The sequence below is a fragment of the Cornus florida genome, unplaced genomic scaffold (genome assembly GCF_030987335.1).
Source record: "Cornus florida cultivar Cherokee Brave unplaced genomic scaffold, ASM3098733v1 CherokeeBrave_3.0.0_Hap2_Chr08, whole genome shotgun sequence".
NCBI lineage: Eukaryota > Viridiplantae > Streptophyta > Magnoliopsida > Cornales > Cornaceae > Cornus > Cornus florida.
In genome coordinates, this window is record NW_026775578.1 from 56964895 (window position 1) to 56990917 (window position 26023).

Consider the following 26023-nt stretch of genomic DNA (forward strand, 5'->3'; position numbering starts at 1 on the left):
ATTGAACTAAAGGTGCCCTTAGTATGTGGATGTGGTCAGGGGCCATCTGGGTGAGTAGACGTATAACCCAGCCACATGTGTGTAATTGGTAGTCAGAGACTATGCAATTCACACCATTTATTTGGAGTGGAGCCAGGGACTCATGTGAGGTAATGGCAATAGAATGCCAACTGGTTGAGGGGAGCCAGGGGCTCATGTGAGTAAATGGAATTTTTAGTAATTTAAATTCTAGATGAGTTACAAGTTCACAATTTGAGTAATGTTATATAATGACGATGATTTGTAGATATTTCGTGGGCACTTATATATATATATATATATATATATATATATATATATATAGGGTTTATAAGTGATGATTGACTTGCTGAACGATGATAGTGTTTAGCAATTTCTTGTTGAGTTAGGGAGGTCACCCCTTTATCACTTTCAGGTGCATATGGATTTAGCTTGCAAATGAGGTTTGATGGGAGATGGAGATTTTCCAGATTTTCCACATTTTGGTTTTATTATTGTTGTTTCTTAGCAAACACTTAGTAATAAAATTCACTTAGTTCGTGAAATTTTAATTAGTCGGGAATGTAATAGTTTTCCTTTGGATTGATGAATTTTTAAATAAAACGTATTCTTACTAATTTTATCATGGATTATGGTGGATGATTGATGTGAGTCACATACCAGATTTTAGTATAAGACAAGGGTTCTTGTGTTGGAAGTTTTGGAGCGTGACAATTCGATTAATCATAATATATATACATAAATATATAGGAAGAAGATAGATTACAAGAATTTGGAAGAAGTGAATTTGGGGAAGAAGATGGATTACGGGTTATAAATACACATATATGTGTGTATATTATACAGAAAGACTAACAGTTAATTTTTGCACTTTCTATTTTTGTATTTTGTGATATTTGATAGCTTTATTTTGAGCACCATGATGGTGGAGGTGGTGGTGACGGCTATGGTAGGGCTGTGAAATGGTGGTGGTAGGTGTGAACTGGTATGAGTATGGTTTTTAGGGTATTTTGGTCAATAAAAAATAATTGTATTGGATAAATAGGTAATTGAATTGTCAAAGGACAATAATGTCAATTCACGACCATTGGGGTGTCTTTGTTAACTTTATCAAATCTAAGGAGGTGTCTTTGTCCAAAAAATGACTAAGTTGTTTATGGATGTTAATATGACAAACCTTAGGGAGTGTCGTTGTAATTAACCATAAATATATATATATATATATACACACACACACGGTCATAGTCGCATTATATTTCATTCTTGATAATTGTAATATTAATTTGCCTACAAGTTTACACATGGTCATTTTTGTGTTCTTTTGTAAAAATTCATCCAAAATGAACCATTTCATTCCACACATATTTTATGAACTAGTGATTTAAAATGTTATGAAGTAAATCTCAATATCAAAATGAGATTAAGTACATTTACAATGAGTTGGCTTTGAGACGTTGGAGGATATTAAACTATGATAAGCTTCTACATCTATTCTACGAATATTCAAATTTTCATGTTGTATGAGTTATTGAACTCCTAAAATTAAATTGAAAGTAGTCAAACTCTTCTAGTAATAGACTAATTTTTCTTTTCAGTCTTTGGTAATGTTGTCTAGTGTAACATTTGATTAGAAATGGTAATTAATGGAGTTAAACTCTAAAATCAAAAAATTTAATAAGCTATACGATTACAATGTTCTCAACAGAATTACTAGCGCCAAGAGTACCATACCACATTATCTCGCTAAACAATGAATAAGAAAAATTATACTCATATCTTTTAAAATTATCAAATTATCCTTTTTAATTTAAATATATACAGCTATTAAAGAAGAAAATGAATAACATGTATTTTTTTATTCAAATTTTATATCAAAATTTGGAAGAGTATATATGAAATTTTGAGTCTAAATTTTATATCTAATGTAGTAAAAGTATATGTAATTTACTAGGAGTAAAAAGGTAAGATTTAGTACTTTAGAACTTAAATAATAATAAAAATATTTCCAAAGTAAGACTTCTTCGGACAAGTTTGGCAATGCTACTGGCTGCATCAAGTAATGATGAAATGTGACTTCACAAAGCCTCTGTGGTCTTTTCTTCAAGCAAAATGTGGGTACCATATCCAACCATCATCATGGCAGAATCTTATTTCATGGGCATCCCAACACTGGAAATGCTGCAATGGTGTAAATGTAGCAATGGTGTACACAGCAGCTCAATTGCAAAGTTAGCACTAGCATCCCTTGCAGCAAAACCTCCAGATGATTCCTAATTTGGGGAGAAACTTCTCCTCCTGCACACTGTAGTGTTGTATCCTGCATTGGATAACTGTCATTCGGTTGCTCTTGGAGCTTGGGTTTCCTTTGGGTTTTGGGCCTTGTAAGTTGGGCTGGGTTTCCTTTACTTAGTCTGGGCTAACTATCAACATTTGTAATTTGGTCCTTATTTATAAAACTTTAACTTTACCTTTAAAAAAAAAAAAAATTATCTTGGCTCCTAATCTAAATTCAAAACAATTACCACCACATTCCTAATCATTTATTAACTAGTGTTACCATTATTTTAGAAGTGCATTGAAATTCAATATATTATTTATATTTTTCATTCTAATTGAATAAGCCAATTTTTCTTCTCCGTTCCTCCTTTTGTTTCATTTTAATATTTTTTTCTGAATGGTCTCTTGCCCAAAACTTACACAAACAAAAAATAATAATAATAATAATAATAATATGAGAAAATAAACAAATTGACCCTCAAGTTTACTATGAATGGTTACTAGAGTTTACTAAATTGCATATACTATTTGACCTTTTTCATAAAAATAAAATAATAAAAAATAAAAAGAGTAAAAATTAGGTTGAATCACATGCTCATACTCACATTTAATATGATTCTTGTCATATTAATTGTTTATTCATGTTCTTGAGTTATTTGGTAAAAATTCATTCAAGATGGACAATCTCATCTCACGCGTATCTCATGAAGGATTAGTTTTAAAAGGTTGTCAACTAAATCCAATACCAAAATCAAACCGAGAAAATTCATAAATAGCTCAATTTGAGATAGAGACAATGAGAGCTGAATTTGAGACATTGGAGGATACTAAAACAACCTTAATCTCTCCAATTATAAAATAGGATAACGTTCAACATATATAGTAAATATTCGTAACTTTCAACCTATATAACTATAAACTAATATAAATTTCAACATACCTACCTAATATGTACTATCATTATATTCGGTAAATATTAAATTTATCCCATAAACATTTGCAATAGAATACGAATACGAGAATTTTCATTATAATCACACAACCGGTATGAATTATATTTGAGATATATTTTAGAGTATTGAATTAATATCTTAAAATTAAATAAAATAAATAAATAATTTTTTTTTAAAATTTGTTAAGACACACACAATTATCAAATAGAACAGATATAAGCAAAACAAGATTTACAATTTTTACTCCAAAATTTGATTATAAATTCTTTTTCTTCTCACATATGCACCTCGCCGTACCTATCATTTTGTTTATTCTTTTTTAAAAGGTCCTGCAATAAACTCCTCCAATTATATCCTAAGTGCAATTAACCCCCGTCAATTACAAATAAACTCCCTCGGTCAAACCACAAACGCAGCTAATAAAATAGAGATAGAGAGAGAAAGAAGGAACCAGAGAGAGAACTCAAGAAAACGGCGTCCATGGCGGAAGAAAAAAACCACAAAGAGGCAACATATATGAGAAACCATCATCATCTTCTATAGAACCTCCTCAAATCCATACTCTCTTGGTACGAATCAGCCTCTACAATCACATTATCTTCTTCTTCTGGGTTGCCGGCGTTTTACGCCTCTGTTCTGCCGGAGGTTAATTCTCTGGGCCTCCCACTGATGCAGAGAATTAAACTTCTGTCTCTCTGCTACTCTGCAATGCTTCGTTTCGAAGAACAATTCTTAGTCCATAGTCCCAAATCAGAAACCCTAACCATCAATTAAAAATGGTTTTTGAAAATACACCGGAGCAATTCGTCCTCATGATCGTATTGAGCAAGAAAAGGTACACCGACGACAGCATCGGAGGAGGAGAGGCATCGGTCTTGTTCGGTTGGGTATGGCGGTTCATTCATCTCTTGCTGGGTGCCCAATCTCACCACAACTCATTCTCCTAATGAGACCTAACGAAGTGGGTCTTCCCCTTATGCCCATCACTCCCACCACAATCCTCTCAAAACCCAACTCTGAAATTGACAAATCAGTTCCTATATTCACCCGAGCCTAACATTTTTGTTCTGTTTTCTTATAACAAAATCGTTTCCGGTGTGTGAGAGAGGGGGAAGAGAGAAAATTATCTGAAACCCACTTTTTGATTCCTTCTAATTTCACATTCCTTTACCATTCAGAAAAGGGGAAAAAAAATCTGTGCTCTGTGAATGTTGTAACCAGAAGATATCACAAAAAAAATTGATTTTAGCATTGAACTATGTTTTACTCTTAGATGCTTGATTTGAACTATGTTTGGCATGAAGTATGTGTGAATGAGATAGAGTGATGGAGATTTTTTTATGTGATTGAGAAGCTAAATTGTAGAGATTTTCTTTTATTTATTTTTTGTTGAATAAGTTGCATATATATAGATAGTGAAAGAGAGGTTATATGTGTATATATACATATATATATATAGACAGTGCAGTGGGTGGGAGAGAGGTTCAACGAGCAGAGACGATATATCTATATATATAGACAGTGAGAAGAGCATTGATGGTAACAAAATGGGTATTGTTGTCCATCCATATTTATAAGGGCACTATGGTCATATACATTCAAAATGTGTGTCAAACCAATAATTCGTAGGGTAAAGGCACTGGAATAGGTAACTTGCAACCAAACAAGAAAGTATAGAGGATTTTCTGCTTACTTTAGAAATTCAGAGGATTTTTTACCTATTAAAAAATAGTTGAGGAAAATTTATTGTACTTTACCTTTTTCTTTTTTTTTTATTTAAAGTCAAGCGTTTTTATGGTAATACAAAATTTATTTGATTACTCAATATTTCTTTTTCTCTTTTTTTTTAACTAAAAATAACACTGCCAAAAACGCATTATTACATCAAACATATATATTTTTGGAAAAATTACATATAAATGGAATCAAAGTTCCATATTTACTTAGAGACTGAGTCAAAATTCCATATTTCTCTAAAATGGATTGCTGAGGTGGCACATGATTTTTTTATTGTTTAGAAAATTGTGGTGCCTAAAATGCCCTTCCCTAACAAAAAAGTAGTACCTTCAGTGCAAAAAAGTAGTACCTTCCGTTCAAAAAAGTAGTACCTTCGGAGAAAAAGTAGTACTTTCGCGGGTGTTTAAAAAACATGGTACCTGGACGTCAAAAAGTAGTACCTTCAGTTCAAAAAAGTAGTACCTTCGAAGAAAAAGTAGTACCTTCGGGGAAGGGTATTTTAGGCACCACAATTTCTAAATAGTAAAAAACCATATGCCACCTCAGCAATCCATTTTAGAAAAATATGGAACTTTGACTCAGCCTCTAAGTAAATATGAAACTTTGACTCCATTTATATGTAATTTTCCCTATATTTTTCTTTCCAAAAGTTAGATCAAACATATTACAAACACCACAAACCCAACGAAGACCTTTTCTATGCATTGTTACATCACATTATTATAGATTAGATTAGAAGTTAAAAAATCCATTCAATTGAATTCAGCCAGAGATCTGAACAGCTTTGACATGAGGCTTCCTCACTTCCTCATTGGGAACAGTAACAGTGAGCACTCCATTTTCCGTGGAGGCCTTGATTTGATCGGTCCTCGCATTCTCCGGCAGCCGGAACCTCCTCATGAACTTGCCATCGCTGCGCTCCACCCGATGCCACTTGTCATTCTTGTCCTCCTCCTCCACATTCCTCTCTCCGCTGATCTGTAAAACCCTACCGTCTTCGATTTCGACCTTCACTTCTTCTTTCTTGATCCCTGGAAGGTCTGCCTCGAACACATGGGCTTCTGGTGTCTCCTTCCAATCAACGCGCGTGTTCACCAATGCAGAGACCTCGCTTGAAGAAGAGGAAGATAATGGAAGTCCTTGAAGGGGTCCCAAACGTCCATAGAGAATGGATCGAACAAGTTCCTTTGACGGCCACCAAAGATGCTTGGAATCAAAGACATTTTCGATTGCAAAGCTGAAGGTAAGGTTAATCGATTGATTGGATGATCGCTTAATTCGTCGAGATGCTTGTTGGTTTTGCAGGAGGGGATGTGTTGGGTATTTAAAGATTCACGAGGGTGTTTCCAGTGCTTTCAGGAGAGTTCATCCGTTGCTCGCATATCATTATTACCTAATTCAATACTTGACGGTCCTTCTCATGCATTGCCCCAAAATTTGGACCATAATAAACTAAAAATAAACTTCAGCCACATATAAATTGTCAAAATAAATGCATCACAATAATGTGGCTCAACAATGAAAACATATGACTAATATATATCTCCTCGTATGCGAACTATGTTTGTTACAGTTAAATATTTTGGAATCAGTTTGAGTAGGTAATAATGGGTAGATTGTTTTTGTTATTTTATTTTCTTCTTATAATTTTTTTATTTTATTTTTAAAGCAAACATAAAAAAAAAAAAAAAAAAAAAGGATCCAATCTGCACGAACAATGTGAGTTATGGATTCAAATTTTTTTTGAATCCATCACTAATCTATGAGTATATCAATCTGATCCGATTTGCACGAATTGAATTGAATTTGCGAACTATTTGTCCACCTCTAATTTAAACATGCCTATAAAAAATATAATAATAATAATTTCACCGGATTATAAAGTAGGATGTACTTTATTGTAAATCTCACATTGAAATCATATGTTGATCTAAAATGGAATGCAAGTTGGAAGCTTAACAACCTTATAATAGAGGGTGATTGTTGCTTTGTAATTTCATCCTCTAACGTGTATATATATATAAAGCAAAATACCCTTTCATGTTCATTTTTTATCTAGGTTAGGAGTCCTTGCCTTCATATTCAGAAATGAATTCCATTATGTCGATATATATTACATATTGATATAGTATAGGTGATTCATTCAATCTTTGTATATACCCTTCTTTCTCTTTATACTAATAAATGAATGTTTCTAAATAAAATAGCACTAAAACAGCTTCAGGAGACTCAATCTATATCAGGGTTCACAGAACTAAAACACATATATGATCTTTTTTTTTTAATTATTGCAAGATTTCACCTTTCAACAAAATGCCACAATAGAACAAGATTGATAATCAAAACATACCTGTTTTTCTTTTCGATTCCACTCATTTCATTGTCATTTCTTCTTCCCAAGAAGTATAACTATGTTTAAAAAAATAAAAAGGGAAAAGTATAACCATTTTATTAGGCCCCAAAAAAAGAAATTGAAGCCTAAAACCCATAGAAAATGAAAATGCCCACAAGGAGCAAGCAAATCACCTCCATCATCAATAAAACAAACCCCAAAATTACACCTCACGGGCTTCTACATTACTTTCAGTCAAAGAAACCAACAAAAACCAATTAATTTTAAAATGCTAAACAAATGAACTATAATAGATAGATATCAATTATAGTCTCCACTACACTTGATTGACTTTCAGGTGAATTCTTCCCTTATTTGTGATTGCATAAATTTCTAGAGTTACTGTGCCCCAATTAACATAGTCCTATGCGCTTTTGTGGCCCAGACTACATCAAACCAAAGGTGTTGCTCCAATTTGTCCAATGGCCCTTCACCCAACTCTCTCTAGACTTATTTATTTTATTTTAAAGTAGAATGATAGGAGTAGGCCAATTTGACCGACAGAGTATCATTACTCTGAATAATTTATTACAAATTTTGAATCAAACTTTCTTCAATCCTAAATTCAAAGTATAGATTCGATACTTTCAAGTATTTAACAAGGGGAGCCTTTGACTCCACCTTTCATTCAACCCTTCAACTCATATATGATGATAACCTACAGACTCATATGTGATCCTGAATTTACATTTTAGAACTTCCCAATTTATTTTCCAGAATATATTGACCGAAAGTTTATCCATATTGCATAGAAGCAATTGGTAGTTAACAACAAATAAGTGGCTGAGCACTCTAATGCCCTGCTGTCTTGGAAATCAAATTGACAAGATATGCTCTACCAAATCATTCAACGAATTGTAAGAACCACCACCTTCCCTTATGGAAAGCTCAACCTTCACCATCAAATCCATTGTCCTCTGTCTCATCTCCTCACTTTCTTTATCTGCCATTAGTCTTCTTATAGCTGTCTCTAACTCGCTTCTCTCCAAGTCATTATCCAATTCCAGGCCTACCCTCCATACATGGCTCACGCACCTTGCTTTCATCCTTTGATCCCCAAAATATGGCCGGCAAATCATTGGCACACCTTCACCAATTCTTTCCAAAATTGAATTCCAACCACAATGGCTCCAGAAACCTCCCACTGCAACATGTACTAACACTTCCTTCTGCGGTGCCCATTCCACGATACAACCTCTTTCTTCAACTACTTTCTCGAAACCTTCTGGCAGTAACTCTTGCCATCCCAAGCCGCGAACTGAACCAGGCCGAATCACCCACAAGAAAGCTTGCTTACTGTTGGCTAGTCCCCAAGCTGTCTGAATCAGTTCTCTTTCATTTATGAAAGCTGCGGATGCAGCAGCGGGTAGGGGCGATTCAAAATCAGAATTCAAGTAGAATAAGAAAGAGATTGAGAGAGGAAGGGAATAAGAATAGAGGGAAAGAGATCAGAAGAGAAGAACAATTTAGTAGAGAAGAAGAACTCAGATGGAAAAGAAATCACAGATAATCTCAAATTCAATATCAATAATAATCATAAAAAGCTGACTTTCCCAATGTCTGAACCAACATATAAATAGACATCAAAGAAAACCCTAATCAACCTATTACCATAAATAAAACCCTAATTTACTGAAATATCCCATAATAATAATAAATAAACAAAAATCCCTAATTCTATCTTTCTTTCCCACGTCTCCAATAATAGGCATGGTACGTATGGACTTCGAGCTCTCGGGCCAGGCCCGGTTCTTCATCATTCCCGCTCGGTTGAGAAGAACTCTCCTCCGGAGAGTAAATGCATAAGTATATCTCCAAAAAGTATGGGTCATACTCCGTCTGGTATTTAAAACTGGAAAACCCTTCCATCGAACAAGGTAATAGTCAATATTTCCAATATGAGGGCCATCACTCTGATAATCAACAATATCCTTTGTCCAAGCCATATAATGCGACTGAAAAAATAGATGAACTAATGTCGGTGCTGAGGAAAATGTCAATCCACCTGTAGGAACACATGCCAATAAAATAGGAGGCTCAAAGGTGCCTCAGTTAGGTAATAGATACTCCACATCAAAAATTGAACTAGTACTCATATCCAAAGACCAGTCAAAGAAATACGCATTCAGTCCTTATTTTTGAATGATGTGGCAAAGTCTATCAATTTTGGCATGTTTCATCTGGAAGGAGTTTTTATGACAAGGTTGAGGTAGTGCACAAATTATAGCATAATCTCCTTCATTAAATTCATGATTACTATGATGAGCATGTGCAATGAGTTCACAATTCTTTTTACTTAAGACAATTTCTTGTTGCATATCGGCATAAAAATCATGAACAAGCTGGATGAAGGAATCAACAAACTTAAGTGAATACATACATGGAGGTGAAGGAACATGATCAATGGACTGGCATGGAAATGAATTATAGACAATTTCGAAAAAATAATTGCCAGTAAATTGGTTTGTTAAACTTGTATAGGCATATTCCATTATGGGCAATAACAAATTCCAAGTGTCTAGGTGCACATTAGTAAGAAAACTAACCTAGACCTTGTTTCACAACCTCAATTTTTCTATCATTCAAAGGACAAGATGCAAAAGGAAACTTCAAATTTGTTTCTAAGAATGTCCAAAGTGTCTTCCAGAAATTACTATTGTACTTGACATACTTGTTTGACACAATAGACTCTTTTTCAGACACATCTTGACCAATAGAAGTGACTAGTTCAGCAAAATCAATGGACAAAAGGACCATGGATGGTAGAGCTTTTGAAAGACAAGACTTAAGAATTGTGGCACAATTGTTCAAAACTTTTTCTCCTAACTTGTAAGATTGAGGTGAAATAGTTTGATTTCCCATCTTAACACTAGTTAGAAGAGCATGAAGTAGCTCTACTGATATATGGTCGCTTTCTTCCAGGACAAGAGTCATAATTTTCTCCATGGATGAAAAGATACTATCGGAGTGATAATAACCTATTTCCCTTAAAAAGTGTTCAAACATCTCAACAATTAATTCATTACAATCCAAATCAAGCATAACCAAACATGACTTGACATTTGCAAATGTGTGGATAATTTTGATCCTTTTACCATTAGATGGACTAGATGTACCAGATAAATTTTCAAAAGATGATACAATCATCTGAAATACTTCACCATTTGATCATCATTGTAGGGAAAATCTGGTGCTGTAATCCTTGTTAACTCACTGAGACATGAGGCTACTACAACTCTAACATCACAATCTGAATGCTGTAAAAATTCTTTAGCAATTAAAGCCTTCATTATTGGAGAGAGTGCAGCTTGCATTGAAGCACATGGGTCCTGGTTTACTTTGCAAAGCAAGTGATTAGTTTTGGTAAGCAACCAAAGGAGCTGACTGATTGAGGATGGAGGTTGAAAAAGCCTATTTCCAATTTTCAGAAATTGTTCCAAATTTATTTTCAGTGTTGTTTTTGTTTCCCTTTCATTTTCACACCAGTTAATTATATTTCCGTGTGATAGGAAGCTTGGTTTGGACTCAACAATCTTAACCTTGCTTGGCTTAGAACAAAGCCATTGGGGACACAAAACGATGTTCTCCTCTGACATCGTTAAGAAGATGCATCAGCTAGGTCTAGACAAAATTTAAATAAGGTTGTTGATGGTTATGGTGGAAAGGTATGACATAAGAGTGGTAGAGGATAATACAAACATAGAACTCAAATTGAATTAAGTAAACTAAATTATAAACTAGAACAATTCACAACTAAGAAAATCAGAATGCAATAAAATCGATTATGCCATAATTCATGCACTGATTGTAAGTGTTTAGGTGCAAAAATAAGGTGGAAAACCTTTGGCAAGAAAAGCACTCAAAGGAAAATAATAGTAAAAGAAATAAATAATTTGGTTCAATAATCAAATGGGTTCAATTAGGACCTTTTGTAATTTATAAACCAATCAAAAAGATAAAAGTACTAAAACAATTTTCAAGTGTAGAACGTGTACCTTTTCCGAAGTACTGTGTAGATCCCAATTGAATGCTACGAGTGTTGAAGATTACCCCGAAATAGCTGCTTGAACTGAAGTAGGAATTTTGTGCTCATTTTTTTTTTTTTTTTGTCAGTCTACTACTGAAAAGGCTGAACTATTCTGTTGTGACTCTGAAATTTGGTCTGATCTTCTGAACTGGGCTAAGCTTAGGCCTGAATACTCAATCTGCTACTTCCTGAAATGGGCTGGATCTGACTATTTTAAATTTGAGTTCGGTCAAATCTGGTTTATAAGGAAACAAAATATATCCAAAGTTGACTTTCCAAAATCAATAGCGCTAAAATTTTGTTGACAGTAAGGATTGCAAAGATTTGCAATAACCCAAAGTTGACCTTCCAAAACAGTCGTGCAGATTGCAATAATCCAAAGTTGACTTTCCAAAATCAGTCACGCTAAAATTTTGGTGAATAAATATTCCAAAGTTGACTTTCCAGAATAATGCTGAAATCTCGGTGAGAGTTGCAATAGAGTGCACAAAATTCTTGGCTGAAGTTAGACTTACGAGCTACGCAAGGCTTGGATGATGTGAGGACGCAAGGCTTGGATGACGTGAGGATGGCAACAGTGACGGCGAGCAAAGACTACTACGACTGATTTCCGTCGACGGCTATTGTTAATGATGACAATCACACAAGGATTTCCGATGGCGAGGGCTAAAATGATCGATTTTTTTTTTTTTTTTTTTTTGGCTTGGTTGGGTTTAGGGTTGATGTTGGGATTGGTGCTAGGGTTTGTAGACGACTTGTGTTTGATGATTGATTTGGTTAAGATTACAGTGAACAGTGGGTAAATACTATGATGGTTGTGGTGGATGATGGCAGCGGCAGTGGTGGCTAGGGTTTGCTTAGGTTTTAGGGTTGAACAGTACGGGTTTGATTGCTGTGAACAGTAGAGTGTGGTTTGGTTGCTGTGAACAGTAGAGAAATCTGTGGATCTTTGCTCTGATACCAATTGATGCAGCAGCGGGTAGGGGCGATTCAAAATCAGAATTCAAGTAGAATAAGAAAGAGATTGAGAGAGAAAGGGGATAAGAATAGAGGGAAAAAGATCAAAAGAGAAGAAGAATTTAGAAGAGAAAAAGAACTCAAAGGGAGAAGATATCACAGATAATCTCAAATTCAATATTAATAATAATCATAAAAAGCTGACTTTCCCAATGTCTGAACTAACATATAAATAGACATCAAAGAAAACCCTAATCAACCTATTACCATAAATAAAACCTTAAATTGCTGAAATATCCCATAATAATAATAAATAAACAAAAATCCCTAATTCTATCTTTCTTTCCCACGTCTCCAATAATAGGCATGGGCCGTATGGACTTTAAGCTCTAGGGCCAAGCCCGGTTCTTCATCAGCTGCACTACCAATGCTTACATATATAACAGAGTTGGGGGCTTGCTTATCAAGCCATGTAAGACAGCTAGTGTCTTCTTTAAGTAAGCTACTAGAGGAAGGTGGGGCAATTTTGTGAAAGGGACCCATTGAGAAAATTGGAACTTGGTACTGGTTCTTCAGCTGTGCAAGAAATGGTTGTTCAAGGCAGTCCGCATTGTTACAAATAATTGCTGAAGACATTCTAATTTTGGATGTGGTGGCTATCAGTTGTAACAAGGCTTCTAAATTTGGGAAATTGAAAGTGGTTAGATCCTTGAACCTAAAGGGATGAAGCCCAGGCACTAGGCCTTGCAACATTGAGTCTGTGACATTAGAAATGTTTCCATATCAGTTAATTTTGTGGGCTGTAAAAATATAGTCATAAACTCCCTCCGTCCCAATTTTAGTGTCATGTTCGGGGAGTAGTAATTTTTAAGGAGACATGTGGGACATGCCTTCTCTCTTTAGAAAGTTACTAAATTGCCCTTTTAAGTTTTGAATGTTTAAGTTTGAAATTTAAAACTTAAAGGACATATATGGAAAGATGTGAAATATATTGTTTAAAAAAGGAAGGTGGACACTTATTTTGAGACAGATAAAAAAAGAAAGCATGACACTTATTTTGGGACGATGGAGTCTATGTATATAGACATAGAAGGTGCTACTCTCCCTACTTATTGAGACGGAAGGCATTATTTTCAAGGCAACTTTTTTTTACCTTACTAGTAAGATTTGTTTATATGATACAGACAATTTTTTAGCTATTATGATTTTTTGCTTACATTTTCAGAGTATCAAAAAAATACATAGAAGCATAAATAGAGGGTTGGGAATAGACAAGAACATTTTGGGTGGGGGGGATGTAGCCCTCTGCTTGAAGTTGCGGATAGGTAACATGAGTGAGCATAGTAGCAGCGCTGTATGTCACTAGGACAATGGTTGGAAGCTTAAGATGTTTAGCGGCCGCTACTGCCTTGTACATGCCAGTATCATATATGACACATGCGATCCTTTCTTTCTTCTCTTCTTGTTTCATCATCTGAGCCAAGCTTTTCTGGAGAGGTAATTAACATTTAGAGCTGTTATGATAGAGATGAAATCTACAGAGGAGATGTCAACATCATGATTAGATATACAATCCTGTATGGGTAGGAAAGTGAAATTAGGATGGTTGGAAGGGTTAGGAGAATTGAATTGGGTGTGAGCAATTGTTATAGAGAAGCCTGTGGAGTGTAGGATTGTGCCTAGCTGAAGCATTGGGTTTAAGTGGCCTTGTAATGGAAATGGGACTAGCACCAATCTGCTACACCTCTGTCCTTGTTTTTCCATCTTTCCCTCTCTCATCATCATCTGTGAGCAGAAGATTCCCGTTAGTACTAGTTTGGAAGTCTTTTTTATCTATAAACATTCATTAGAAATCTTCCATAAGTCGTCATCTGTAATACTATATTACTTACTAGATGACACAGAGATAATTTTGTTTATATAGAGTTGATGGTGAGTCACAATCAATATTATGTAACATATATTACTTCGAGATACCGCCATGCTTTATGGCATTAAATTTTTTTGACAGGATGTGCACATGAATCATCGTAGTTATGATTGACATAAATTTCCAAGAACTTGATTGGAAGCAGGTATTGAACTTGTTTTTTTTTTTTTGTAGGATTTACGGGTGGGTCATGTAGACTTTATTTCTTACAACTGTAGCAGAAAATTTAGTCTCTTATAAGTTTCCTGCCATGCTAGAAATCTATAGAACAGAGTTTTTTGTTTTTTATAAAGGTAAAAATAAAATATAAAAGGCAGGAGTTAACCCTTTTTTATTATTTTATTTATTTTTTTAATACTGAATCATTGCTATCTTACAATTTGATTTGAATGCAATAAAATTTAATAAGAAAAATACGTTTCAATTACTTATGCTTGATCAAATGGTAATTATTATGTTGAGTGCACGTCTATGTGAAGTGAATATTACTAGAGCAAATTGGTTCTTTTGTGAATTCTTTTAATTCCAGATTTTGAAATTTTTTTTTTTCAAATAACATAGAGGGTTCCATCTAATGTTCATTTGTCATATAAAATGTTTATTTCATCACATGGTTATACTAGTTTTGAATAAATGTAGGGTAAAAACAATCTTTTAGTTCGACTCACTAAAATAGAGACTACAGAGAATGAGAATGGCAGTTGATAAATATACACTCATATTTGACTCTGTATTTAGAATATGCTACCTTTAGAACTTCCCAATTTATTTCCCAGAATAAATTAACTGAACTAGTGTTTATCCACATTGCACTCTATTAGTTTTGAACCCTCTCTCTCTCTCTCTCTCTCTCTCTCTCACACACACACACACACACAAACAAACACACACTAATTTTGTTTGTACAATAGTTTTGTAAGGAATTTAGGATCCATTATGCTGTTAACATTGCAAATCCTTAGTGCATGCTCTGCAGCAAAAGAAGAAATGAAGGGCTGAACAGGTATAACAGATTTCTTGGATAAAGTAGAAAAACAATTTAAATCCTTGAGTTGCAGCTTGCTTATGTAAGCTGTAAAATGTGTGCGAGTACTTATTTAACAAAAATAGAGACCATAGAGAATGAGATTGGCAGTTGATAACATACAGCTCATTTGAAATGCTACCTTTAGAACTTCCCAATTTCTTTCCCTGAACCAATGTTTATCCACATTGCATTGAAGCAATTTGGTGGTACAAATAAGTAGCTGAGCACCCTAATGCCCTGCTGTCTTAGCAATCAGAATGACAGATATGCTCTACCAAATCATTCAAGGAATTATAAGAAGAACCACCTTCCCCTATGGAAAGTTCAACCTTCACCTTCATATCCATTGTCCTCTGTCTCATCTCCTCACATTCTTTACCCGCCATTAGTCTTCTTATAGTTCTCTCTATCTCTCTTCTCTCCAACTCTTTATCCAATTCCAGGCCTACCCTCCATACATGGCTCACGTACCTAGCATTCATCCTTTGATCCCCAAAACATGGCTGGCATATCATTGGCGAACCTTCGCAAATACTTTCCAAGGTTGAATTCCAACCACAGTGGCTCCAGAAACCTCCCACTGCAACATGTGCTAACACTTCCTTCTGCGGTGCCCATTCCACGATGCAACCTCTTTCTTCAACTGCTTTCTTGAAACCTTCCGGCAATAGCTCTTGCCATCCCAAGCCGCGAACTGAACCAGGCCGAATCACCCACAAGAAAGGTTGTTTACTGTTGGCCAGTCCCCAAGCTGTCTCAATTAGTTCTCTTTCATCTATGGAAGCTGCACTTCCAATGCTTACGTATATAACAGAGTTGGGAGCTTGCTTATCAAGCCATGTAATACAGCTAGTGTCCTCTTTAAGTAAGCTACTAGAGGAGGGTAGGGCAATTTTGTGAAATGGACCCATTGGGAAAATGGGAACTTGGTACTGTTTCTTTAGCTGTGCAAGAAATGGTTGTTCCAGGCAGTCCACAGTGTTGCAAATAATTGCCGAAGACGTTCTAATTTTGGATGTGGTGGCTATCAGTTGTAATGAGGCTTCTAAATTTGGGAGATTGAAAATGGTTAGATCTTTGAACCTGAAGGGATGAAGCCCAGGTACTAGGTCTTGCAACATCGAGTCTGTGACAGTATTAACATTTTCCATGTCAGTATATTTTTTGGACTTACAATATATCTGTTGCATGAATATAAAGATAGACATATATATATATATATGTATGTATGTATACAGATAAACAGAAAATGGTGTTACTCTCCCTAATTATTGACACGGAAGGGATTCTTTTCAAAGCAACATTTTGTACCTTACTAGTAAGTTAGTTTATAATTCATATATGATACGGACAATTTCTTAGCTATTATTATTTTTTTGATTTCTCCCTCAATTATAGTAATAAATATTTTCATTATTCAGAGTATCAAAAAATACATGTAAACATCAATAGAGGGTTGGGAATAGACAAGAACCTTTTGGGGGAATGTAGCCCTCTGCTTGAAGTTGTGGATAGGTAACATGAGTTAGCCTGGAAGCAATGCTGCATGTCACTAGAACAATGGTTGGAAGCTTTAGATAGTTAGCGGCCGCTTCTGCCTTGTACATGGCAGCATCATATATGACGCATGCGATCCTTTCTTTCTTCTCATCTTGCTTCATCATCCGAGCCAAGCTTTCTTGGAGAGGGAACACCAAATTAATATTTAGAGTCTCTATGAGAGCGATGGAATCCATAGAGGCATCATAATCAGATAGGCCATCCTGTATGGATTGGAATGTGAAATTAGGATGGTTGGAAGGGTCAAGAGAGTTGAATTGTGTGTGAGCAATTGTTATAGAAAAGCCCTTTGAGTGAAGGATTGCGCCTAGCTGAAGCATCGGGTTTATGTGGCCTTGGAATGGACATGGGACTAGCACCAATCTATTACACCTCTGTCCTTGTTTTTCCATCTCCCTCTCTCTCTAATGATCTGCAATCAGTGATGCAGAAGATTGCCTTTTTGTACCAGTATTAATCCTTAGGTTGCAGGAAATGAAATTGCCTTTAGTCAACCCTAGGAAGTCTTTTTTATGTATAAACATGTATTAGAAATCTACCATAAGTCGTCATATGTAATACTAAATTACTTCTAGATGGCAGAGAGAGAATTTTTTATATATATATAGTTGATGGTGAGTCACAATCCTGATTATATAACATATATTACTTCAAGATCACACTATGCTTAACATTGGATTTTCTTGACCTGATGTGCATATGAAGCATCGTAGTGATGATTGACATGGAAATCTTCAAAGAACTTGATTGGAAGCGTGACTTGAACTTTCTTATTTTCTTGATGAATCATAGGAGGGTCGATTAGACTTGATTTCTTACCACTGCAGCAGCAAAGTTAGTCTCTTATAAGCCTATACCCGTCTTCCTAGAAATCTATAAACATAGTTCTTTTTATTATTATTATTATTAATTTTTTTTAATGCTGAAAACCATTGCTGTCTTACAAAAAAATCTTTTGAGTCCAATGAAAAGTTACTAGAAATAATTTCTGCAACAAAAGACAAATTTGACATCAGATAATATTTCTCCTCTCCTTTTGTTGTTCTTTTGTCAAATGTTGTCAAAACTGAACTCTCTCTCTCTCACACACACAAATTTAGTTTGTACAATAGTTTGAAAGGATCCTTGATCTTGTTAACATTGCATATTCTTAGTGCAGCATATGAAGAAGAAATGAAGGTCTAAACAGGTACAACAGATTCCATGGATAAAGCAGAAAACAATATAAATGTTTGAGTTGCAACATGGCATTAGACAATGAATGCTGCTAAACGAGGCCTTTCAATTTTACTAGCCATTAGAATGACAGGATAATTTCTTTCAAGGCATTCAAGGAATTGTAGGAAGAACCACCTTTCCTGATACAAACCTCAGCCTTCCCCTTTAAATCCATCGCTCTCTGCCTCATTTCCTCTCCTTCTTTGTCCACCATAAGTCTTCTTACAGCTCTCTCTATATCCCCTCTCTCCATATGCTCCAACTCTAGCCCTATCCTCCATTCACAACTCAGATAACTTGCATTCACTTTCTGGTCTTTGAAACAAGGCCAGCAAATCATTGGAACCCCTTCTAATGGCTACTTTCCAACGTCGAATTCCAACCACAGTGGCTCCAAAACCCTCCCACCGCACCATGTGCCAACACCTTTCCTTGGGGTGCCCATTTCACAATATAACCTGTGTCTCCAAATTTGGCTTTGAAAGTTTCCGGCAACAGCTCTATCCATTCTGAACCGCGAATTGAACCAGGTCGAACAACCCACGAGAATGGTTGATTGCTGTTGGCTAGCCCCCAAGCCATCTCGGTTAAAGCTGCCTCATCCAAGGAAGCTAAGCTCCCCAAGCTTACATAGATAACCGAGTTAAGAGCCTGCTTGTCAAGCCAAGAAATGCAATTAGTGTCCTCCTCTAGCAAGCTACTAGAGGAGGCTGGAGAAATTTTATACAAAGGGCCAACTGAGAACAATGGAACTTTGTACTGTTGCTGGAGCTGTGTTAGTGAGGGACACTCAAGGTAGTCCATAGTGTTCCAAATGATGCCTGAAGATGTTCTAATATTGCTTATTATTGCAACTTACTGTAGCAAGTTTTCCAAAGGTCCGATATTGGAAAGAGGTAGATCCTTGAACCTGAGGGGATGAAGGTCAGGCACTAGATCCAGCAACACAGAATCCGCAATACATGTTGGTATTGCTATGGTATCACTTATATATCAGTGAATTTTAGCAACTGTCCTTAAGATGTGATATGAAGTTGAAAAACAATGCTCCAAAAGCAACTCTAGGATATATTCCAAGTGCTACTATTGATTAACAATTTATATCTCAATGTTGTTGATTGAAATTGAGGTGAATGAATTTTTTCTTAAAAAATGTGTAAAAAAGTTTAATTTTAGTTTTATAGCTAATTATAGATCGAGCAATGGTACCTAAAAAGAAAATTAAAAATAAAAATAAAAAATGGTTTATTCTCATGCTTCAATGGTTTTCATTTTCACCGTTCGCGCTTTTTCACGCTTCGCTTTCTCTGGCTATTTCTCACTCTGTATGACTTATTTTGCCTCTTTTCCATTTTGCTCTCGCAATCATTACTGTTCCGTGTGATTTAGTTCCGAAACTCGGAATCCAAAGTAACGGGCCTACTTTGTTTCAGGTTTGTGATTTCCTTACTTTTCTTTGGAAATGATTTTTATTTTTTATTTTTTTACAATATATAAACAATATTTATAAAAAATAAGAAGAAAAGTAAATGAAAACATTGTATATTTTTTGAAATCCTTATCTCTCCTCACTTTTTTTACCCTTGAATACAATCTCTGCATCTCCCCCACTCAACATCTCACTCAATCTCCTATGTTCTCTAAATAAACTATTACTTGATATTAATATATTAAACATTAAAAAACAAATTTTAAAATTTTACAGTAAGGTCTTAAATTATATTGATCGGTCTTTGGTTGGCACATACCTTGGATGGGAATGTGACGGCCTTCAGCTTGGAGCCGGAGAACTGAACGGTAAGCGAGGCCGGAGGTAGCACCACTGGTGCGCAGGACGATGCTCGGAAGTTTGAGGTGATTAGCCACAGCTTCCGAAAAGTGCATGAGTGCGTCGTAGATTATGCAGACCACCTTACCATGCTGGTCCTGGTTCTGGTCCATTTGAGCCAACCATTCTTGGAAGGGCACTTCACAGTTGATGTTAAAAGTTTTAACAGAAGCTACGAGATTCCCGGACGACGACGTATTGGTATCGGTTAAGGCATCTTGAATTGGTAGGAAGATGAAATGGGGGTGTTTTGAAGGATTAGGATAGTTGAATTGAGTGTGCGCAACTGTGATTGAGAAGCCCATGGAGTGAAGGGTAGTGCCTAGTTGAATGAAGCATAGGGTTTATGTGTCCTTGAAATGGACATGGGACTAGCACCACTCTGCATCTCCTTTCTTCTTCCATGTGTGTGTGTGTGTGTTTGTGACGAGGTTTTAGGGTTGTAATTCTAAGACATTTTATTAGGTTCAAGTGATGAGAAAATTCCTTAGTTGTAGAAAATTGACTAACAAGTGAAACAGAAAGATGTGGACCAAGTGGAATGTTTGAGGATGATTTGTTCTGCTTTCATAGTTTGTCTCTTTTGTTTTTCTGAAAGGTTATTGAGTCTATACAGTTTTGGGTAGGTTATTATGAAATAAGTTGTTTTTCCTATCTCTATTTTTTTTTTTTTTCTTTACTTTATATTTTTCAACTACTCTGTATATTTATTGGGTATGTTTTAAAAAATTTATCGTATTAAAAAAATACTAAAAATTATAAAAAGTTTTAAGTGAATTACGTAAATTAGAATTCTTATTCATGATAGTTTTAATTATTTAAAAATTTAGTAAAGTGAATGTCTGAAACGAAGATGGTTAGAATTAAACTCGAGTTATTATGTTATATTAGAGTTTGGATTCTATAATCATAAGTTTACTATTTTTTTTTATATTTAAAAAATAATTTTCAAATAAACTAACAAATAACAGTCACTTGATTCAAGATAAAATTACAAATCAAAATTATAGCATTTTCCAATGTAATCTCTTGGAAACCACAGTGATGTTATCTGGACCTGGGTTCAAATTGGCCCAATACAGGTGTAGACTTAAACTTGACCATGCCATACGAGTCGGCTCAGGCCCAGAGAAGCCAACAAATACATAACACTGAAGCCCACCTAACTGTTAATTATTCCAGATTGGGCCATATCAACTAAGTCAAGCCCCTTTTTTTTTTTGCGGACTAATATGAATCAATTCCAATAAAGACCTCCCAAAAAGAAAAGAAAAGACGTTATATGCGCTCTAGATATAACCTGTACAATCCACTTCTTAAATATCTATATATTCAAAAAATAATAATAATTATCATAATTTTTTTTTCTTTAGAGTGAGGCTCTAGAGTAGTTATTAGAAATTCGTAGAGGATTGTAGAGAGGGATGGGAATATTAGAGAGTTTGTATAAAATTGTATCCGTGTACTGAATTCCTCCATAATATTAGAGGTGAATAAAAAAAATATAATATTAGATTGAGAGTTCTAGATGGATTATTCTCAACATTCATTTGGATGCAGTGATGGAGCCAGAATTTCAAGTGAGGGGGAGCACGCTGTCAAAAAAAATAATAATAATACGGAGTGTGTATATATATATATATATATAACAACTATAAAATTCAAAAGACAAAGAAGAAAAAAATTATTAAAATATAAAAGGAAAGAAAAACGAGAGAACTTTAACAGAAAATAGTTGAAAATTAAGGAAGAAAAATTTGACTTTTTTTACTAAGGAAATTTAAGGAATGCGAAGAATAAAAGAGAAAATAAAGAAAAATAAAATTTTAATTTTAGGAACTAAAAATTTGAGGAGGACACTGTATAAATTTTTTCATATATATGGAGTTTTTTAAAAAAATTACCAAACATATTATAAGTTGTTGACCGGGGGCACCTGCCCCCCTAGGCCTTCATTGACTCCATCCCTGTTTGGATGTATCCTAGCAATCCATTGATGAGGGGATGACTATAACTTCTTGAGAATTAAAAAAATTAATTTCATATTATTTTCTAACTAATGAACTCCTCTCTAAAACTAGCAACTAAACAATTGCTAGTTCATTATATTTTATTAAAGATAACTTTGAACAATTAAATCTCAATATAATTATAAAATGATCTCAATATAATTATAAAATGAGTGTAATAAAGTACAGATGTTGTGACGTGTGTAGACAAAATTATCATGTAGATATACATCAAACTCAAAAAGGGTTAACAATTGGCACTCGAAAAATACTCTTCAAGACAAAATATGGCGAATTTTTTTTTCATAATCGTCTTAGTTAGAACACATAAGTGAATTGTGAATTGTGGTTCATTTTATATTAATCTAGATTCTACGAGAACTTCTTGTTGCTTCCAAGTGCAGGCTATTTTAAGTCAAATGACATTTATAGTGTCATAGGAGTAAATCAATGTTTTAGGGTGTGTTTGGTTTACCACTTATAAAATATAATTCTCAATAATTAAAAATAGAATATTGTTTTAACATAATTATAAAAGGGAAAACTACACATAAGTAGAGTTAAAAATCCTAAATAACAAAATAATCTATTTTAAAAGTTTATTTTTCAATTTGATTGAATCAAATAAAATAATTACAAATGCATTAAAATTTATTTTTAAGACCCAAAATATCCTCCAAGCCCTTATTGTAAAATACCAAAATAACCTTCTTATAATCAATAATCATATATTTCCAAAATACTAAAGAAAAAAAAAAAGGAAACTATAACCTTGCTTAATACTAATAGTTGATATTAAGGTGCTAAATTTAGCAAGTGTTAATTACGACCAAAAGTTTAATATATACCAAAGCTGAAAAAAAAGGTGTTAATTACGCTAAATATAATTTAAAGGAGATGGGAGTCCAAGATAAGGCTTTATCAAGAATGCCCTTCACATAATATGATAAATACTAATTGTAAGATAAAAGAAAATTATTTAAGAATGAATTAATACTTGGAAAAAAAATCTGAAAATAGTTATAGCAAATTTGGATAAATTCTCTGATCTATTTAGTCAAATGACATCCATCTACAAAAGTTTGCATCTTTTTTATCAGACAAGAACCATTATGTTCTAAGTTAGAATATAAATTTAAATATATATATATATATATATATATATATATGGATGGTTATAATGAGATTATGAGAGCAACCTTTTAGACGTTCTTTATTAAAAAAACAAATCATTGGATTTTATCTCTTCCATATAAATAAAAGATGAGTTATCATTGTTTTTTGAACAAAAATCTTAACGTGGTAAAGGATTTGCATCGCATTCTTAAGTAGTTTGAATTAAATGATAATCAAACTAATTTTAAATTATCTATTTTAATATTAAAAAATTATATATTTTTAAAAAGGATATTTTGGTATTTTGGAATAAGAGCTTAGAGGGCATTTTAGACCTTAACAATAATTCTTGATACATTTGTAATTATTTTTCTAATTCAATCAAAGTAAAAAATCAACTTTTAAAATTGATCAATTTGTTATTTAGAATCGCTAACCCTATCTACGTGCAGTTTCTCATTATAAAATACAATTTTTTGAATAACCGAAAATAGAATATTGTTTTCACATAATTATAAAATATAAATTTTTGAAAATATATATTTTTATAATTGAATTTTTAAAAAATTAAAACAAACAGAATTTTTATACAGTTTTCTGTTTTTAATTTCTCTGATAACAAAAAAAATTGTTTTTTGAGTAATAATTAACAAACTAAGCAACCGCTTAGTTATTGATCATTTAATCTATTTAATTAAAATAAGGGTAGAATGGCAATACTGTTATATAATGGTGAACGACATAATAATGTACCCGCGCTGAACCCAGGTCAGGTTCAATTTTCAAATCCCACACATGCTCGGCTTTTTTCCACACAGTTGCTCTATCCTCTTACAAATCTATCCAATTATGTATTTTCACTTTCTTCCCATTTTTTTTATCGAGCAAGAAGCACACATCACCCAGGTTATCCTTCGCAGATAGAAATTTTCAGTATTCACTCTGCAAAGTAGAGAGATATCACCGGTCCACAAAGCCGTTAATAGCTCGTTCCTAATTGAACCATATTTCTTCAATAATTTTTTAAAAAATATTTCTCTTCAGCTATAATTTATTTTGGCAATTATTCTCGACCAAAAGTACATAACATAACAGTTTTTTTTTCCCCCAAAATTCAGCCATTTGTCTTCCATTAATTCATTCATCAAACATAAAATATTTTCCACATCAGCCTATTTATCTCCACGTCAGCCATTTCGTAGTAAAATTAATCTACCAAAGTATTAACAAATAACCTTTCAATTGAAAATTAAGTGAAATACTGTGGTGTAAATGCATCCAACAAGTGAATGAGTCATCGTGATATAAGTCAGAAATACAACATTTGACAAGAAAATTGTCATTGCAATCACACAACCACAGTCATATTGTTTCAAGTCCAATAACATCAAGTGTATATCCTAAAATGGTGAAATTACACCTATTTTTTAGGTCTATAAAAATAATTAAATTCATCATTTAAATTTTAAAAATAACAAATATAATAAATTTATACCTTTTAAAAAAAACAATATATATATATATATATAGTAAATTTATGAGGGAGAAATTCATTAGCCAAGAAGATACGAATTTGAAAGACTGACCACAAAGAGAGAATTGATGCCACGTAACCTCCATTTCCAATCTCTCTCTTCTATTTCATAGACTAGATCCATGATTGGGCTGTTTATGCCTCGCACGATCTACTTTGACCTCACCCTCTCTCTCCTCAAGCCACGTATTTGTAAACCTTGCCACTTACCCATCACTGCTTGCCACGTGTACACTCTTTTCACCTTACCCACCCCATCTCTCTCCTCCGCCAAACAAATCCCCTCTTCTCTCACTCCCCTCCCTGAAAACCCTCCTCCCTTTCCCTCTAACCCCATTTTCTCACCCATCCCAACTCTCTCTCTCTCTCCACTTTCTCACCCAGAAAGAAAATTACCCAATTCACAAACTTTCCCAATTTCAAACAAGAAAACAATCCCAACCCAATTCTCTTCTCCCAAGCAGCAACAATCAAACCCTATTCAATTTCACAAACAGAATGTCAGGCGGGGTTGGTCCATGCAGTGACATACGTCTCCCACATGAAGAAGAAGATGCGAAAACAAGTCATGACACTTCCTTCTCAAAGAGCGGCCAAAAGCCTCACGCCCCCAAGAGCTTACTCACTCTCCGGCAGCTCAACGTCCTCGCCGTCATCGTCGTCCTCGCCGCCAGCGGCATGGTGAGCGCCACCGACTTCGCTTTCGTCATCTTCTCTTTCATCTACATGGCCTTCCTTTCCAAGGTTGCATTCCCAGCTCTCTCCCCTTCCACCGAACCCCCAGTTTTTGGCCAAAACAATAGGGTTTTGGGCCTCTACGTGACGTTCGCCGCCGTTATCGGACTTTTCCTTCCGATAGCTTACATTTTCGAGGGCATAGTTGAAGGTGACAAGGAGGGCATCAAAGCAGCAGCTCCGCACGTCTTCCTGCTAGCCAGTCAGGTGTTCATGGAAGGAGTGACTTTCAGGGACTGTTTTTCGCTGCCCATTCGGGTTTTCGTGCCGGTGATCTACAATTCAATCAGGATTTTCTCAATTATGGACTGGCTGAGCAGTGAATTCTCGAAAGTGAAGGATGAGTATGGTGGAAGTGCAAGGAGGTTGTATGTTGGAAGAGGGCTTGCTATTGCTAATATGGCTTTATGGTGCTTCAATCTCTTTGGGTTTCTGTTGCCTGTTTATCTTCCCAAGGCTTTCAAGATATACTATTCTAAGCTTTTGAAAAAAAATTAGGGTTTGTGGTATATGCAGATATGCACATCATGGATCATATATGTGCCTAATTACATAAGTGCAAGTATGCATTTGTAGTGAATTTTAGATTTCTCTGTAATGTTTCTCTTTTGTTTATGGAAATATGTATTTCAAGCTCATGTATTGTGAATTATTGATAGGTGCATAATAAAGGCACTCATCTTTTATCATTCATTGTTTGGTTGG

The 26023-nt window shown here is 34.6% G+C and overlaps 2 protein-coding genes and 3 pseudogenes across 2 annotated transcripts; 1 reads left to right on the forward strand and 4 right to left on the reverse strand.

Annotated features, from left to right (window-relative positions):
* Positions 1-5621: 5621 nt before the first annotated feature.
* Positions 5622-6389, reverse strand: LOC132268659 (17.5 kDa class I heat shock protein-like; annotated as a pseudogene).
* Positions 6390-8192: 1803 nt separating this feature from the next.
* LOC132268660 (UDP-glucose iridoid glucosyltransferase-like) lies at positions 8193-14125 on the reverse strand (annotated as a pseudogene).
* A 1438-nt stretch (positions 14126-15563) lies between these two features.
* Positions 15564-17270, reverse strand: LOC132270315 (UDP-glucose iridoid glucosyltransferase-like). The gene is made up of 2 exons (XM_059771498.1): positions 16793-17270; positions 15564-16444 (listed from the first exon to the last, which is right to left on the reverse strand). Exons 1-2 carry the CDS (start codon positions 17268-17270, stop codon positions 15564-15566), a joined length of 1359 nt encoding a protein of 452 aa, XP_059627481.1.
* Positions 17271-18175: 905 nt separating this feature from the next.
* LOC132268661 (UDP-glucose iridoid glucosyltransferase-like) lies at positions 18176-20329 on the reverse strand (annotated as a pseudogene).
* Positions 20330-24853: 4524 nt separating this feature from the next.
* LOC132271778 (uncharacterized) lies at positions 24854-26007 on the forward strand. Its single transcript, XM_059773253.1, has one exon. It carries the CDS (start codon positions 25082-25084, stop codon positions 25814-25816), a length of 735 nt encoding a protein of 244 aa, XP_059629236.1. The 5' UTR covers positions 24854-25081; the 3' UTR covers positions 25817-26007.
* The last annotated feature ends 16 nt before the right edge of the window (positions 26008-26023 follow it).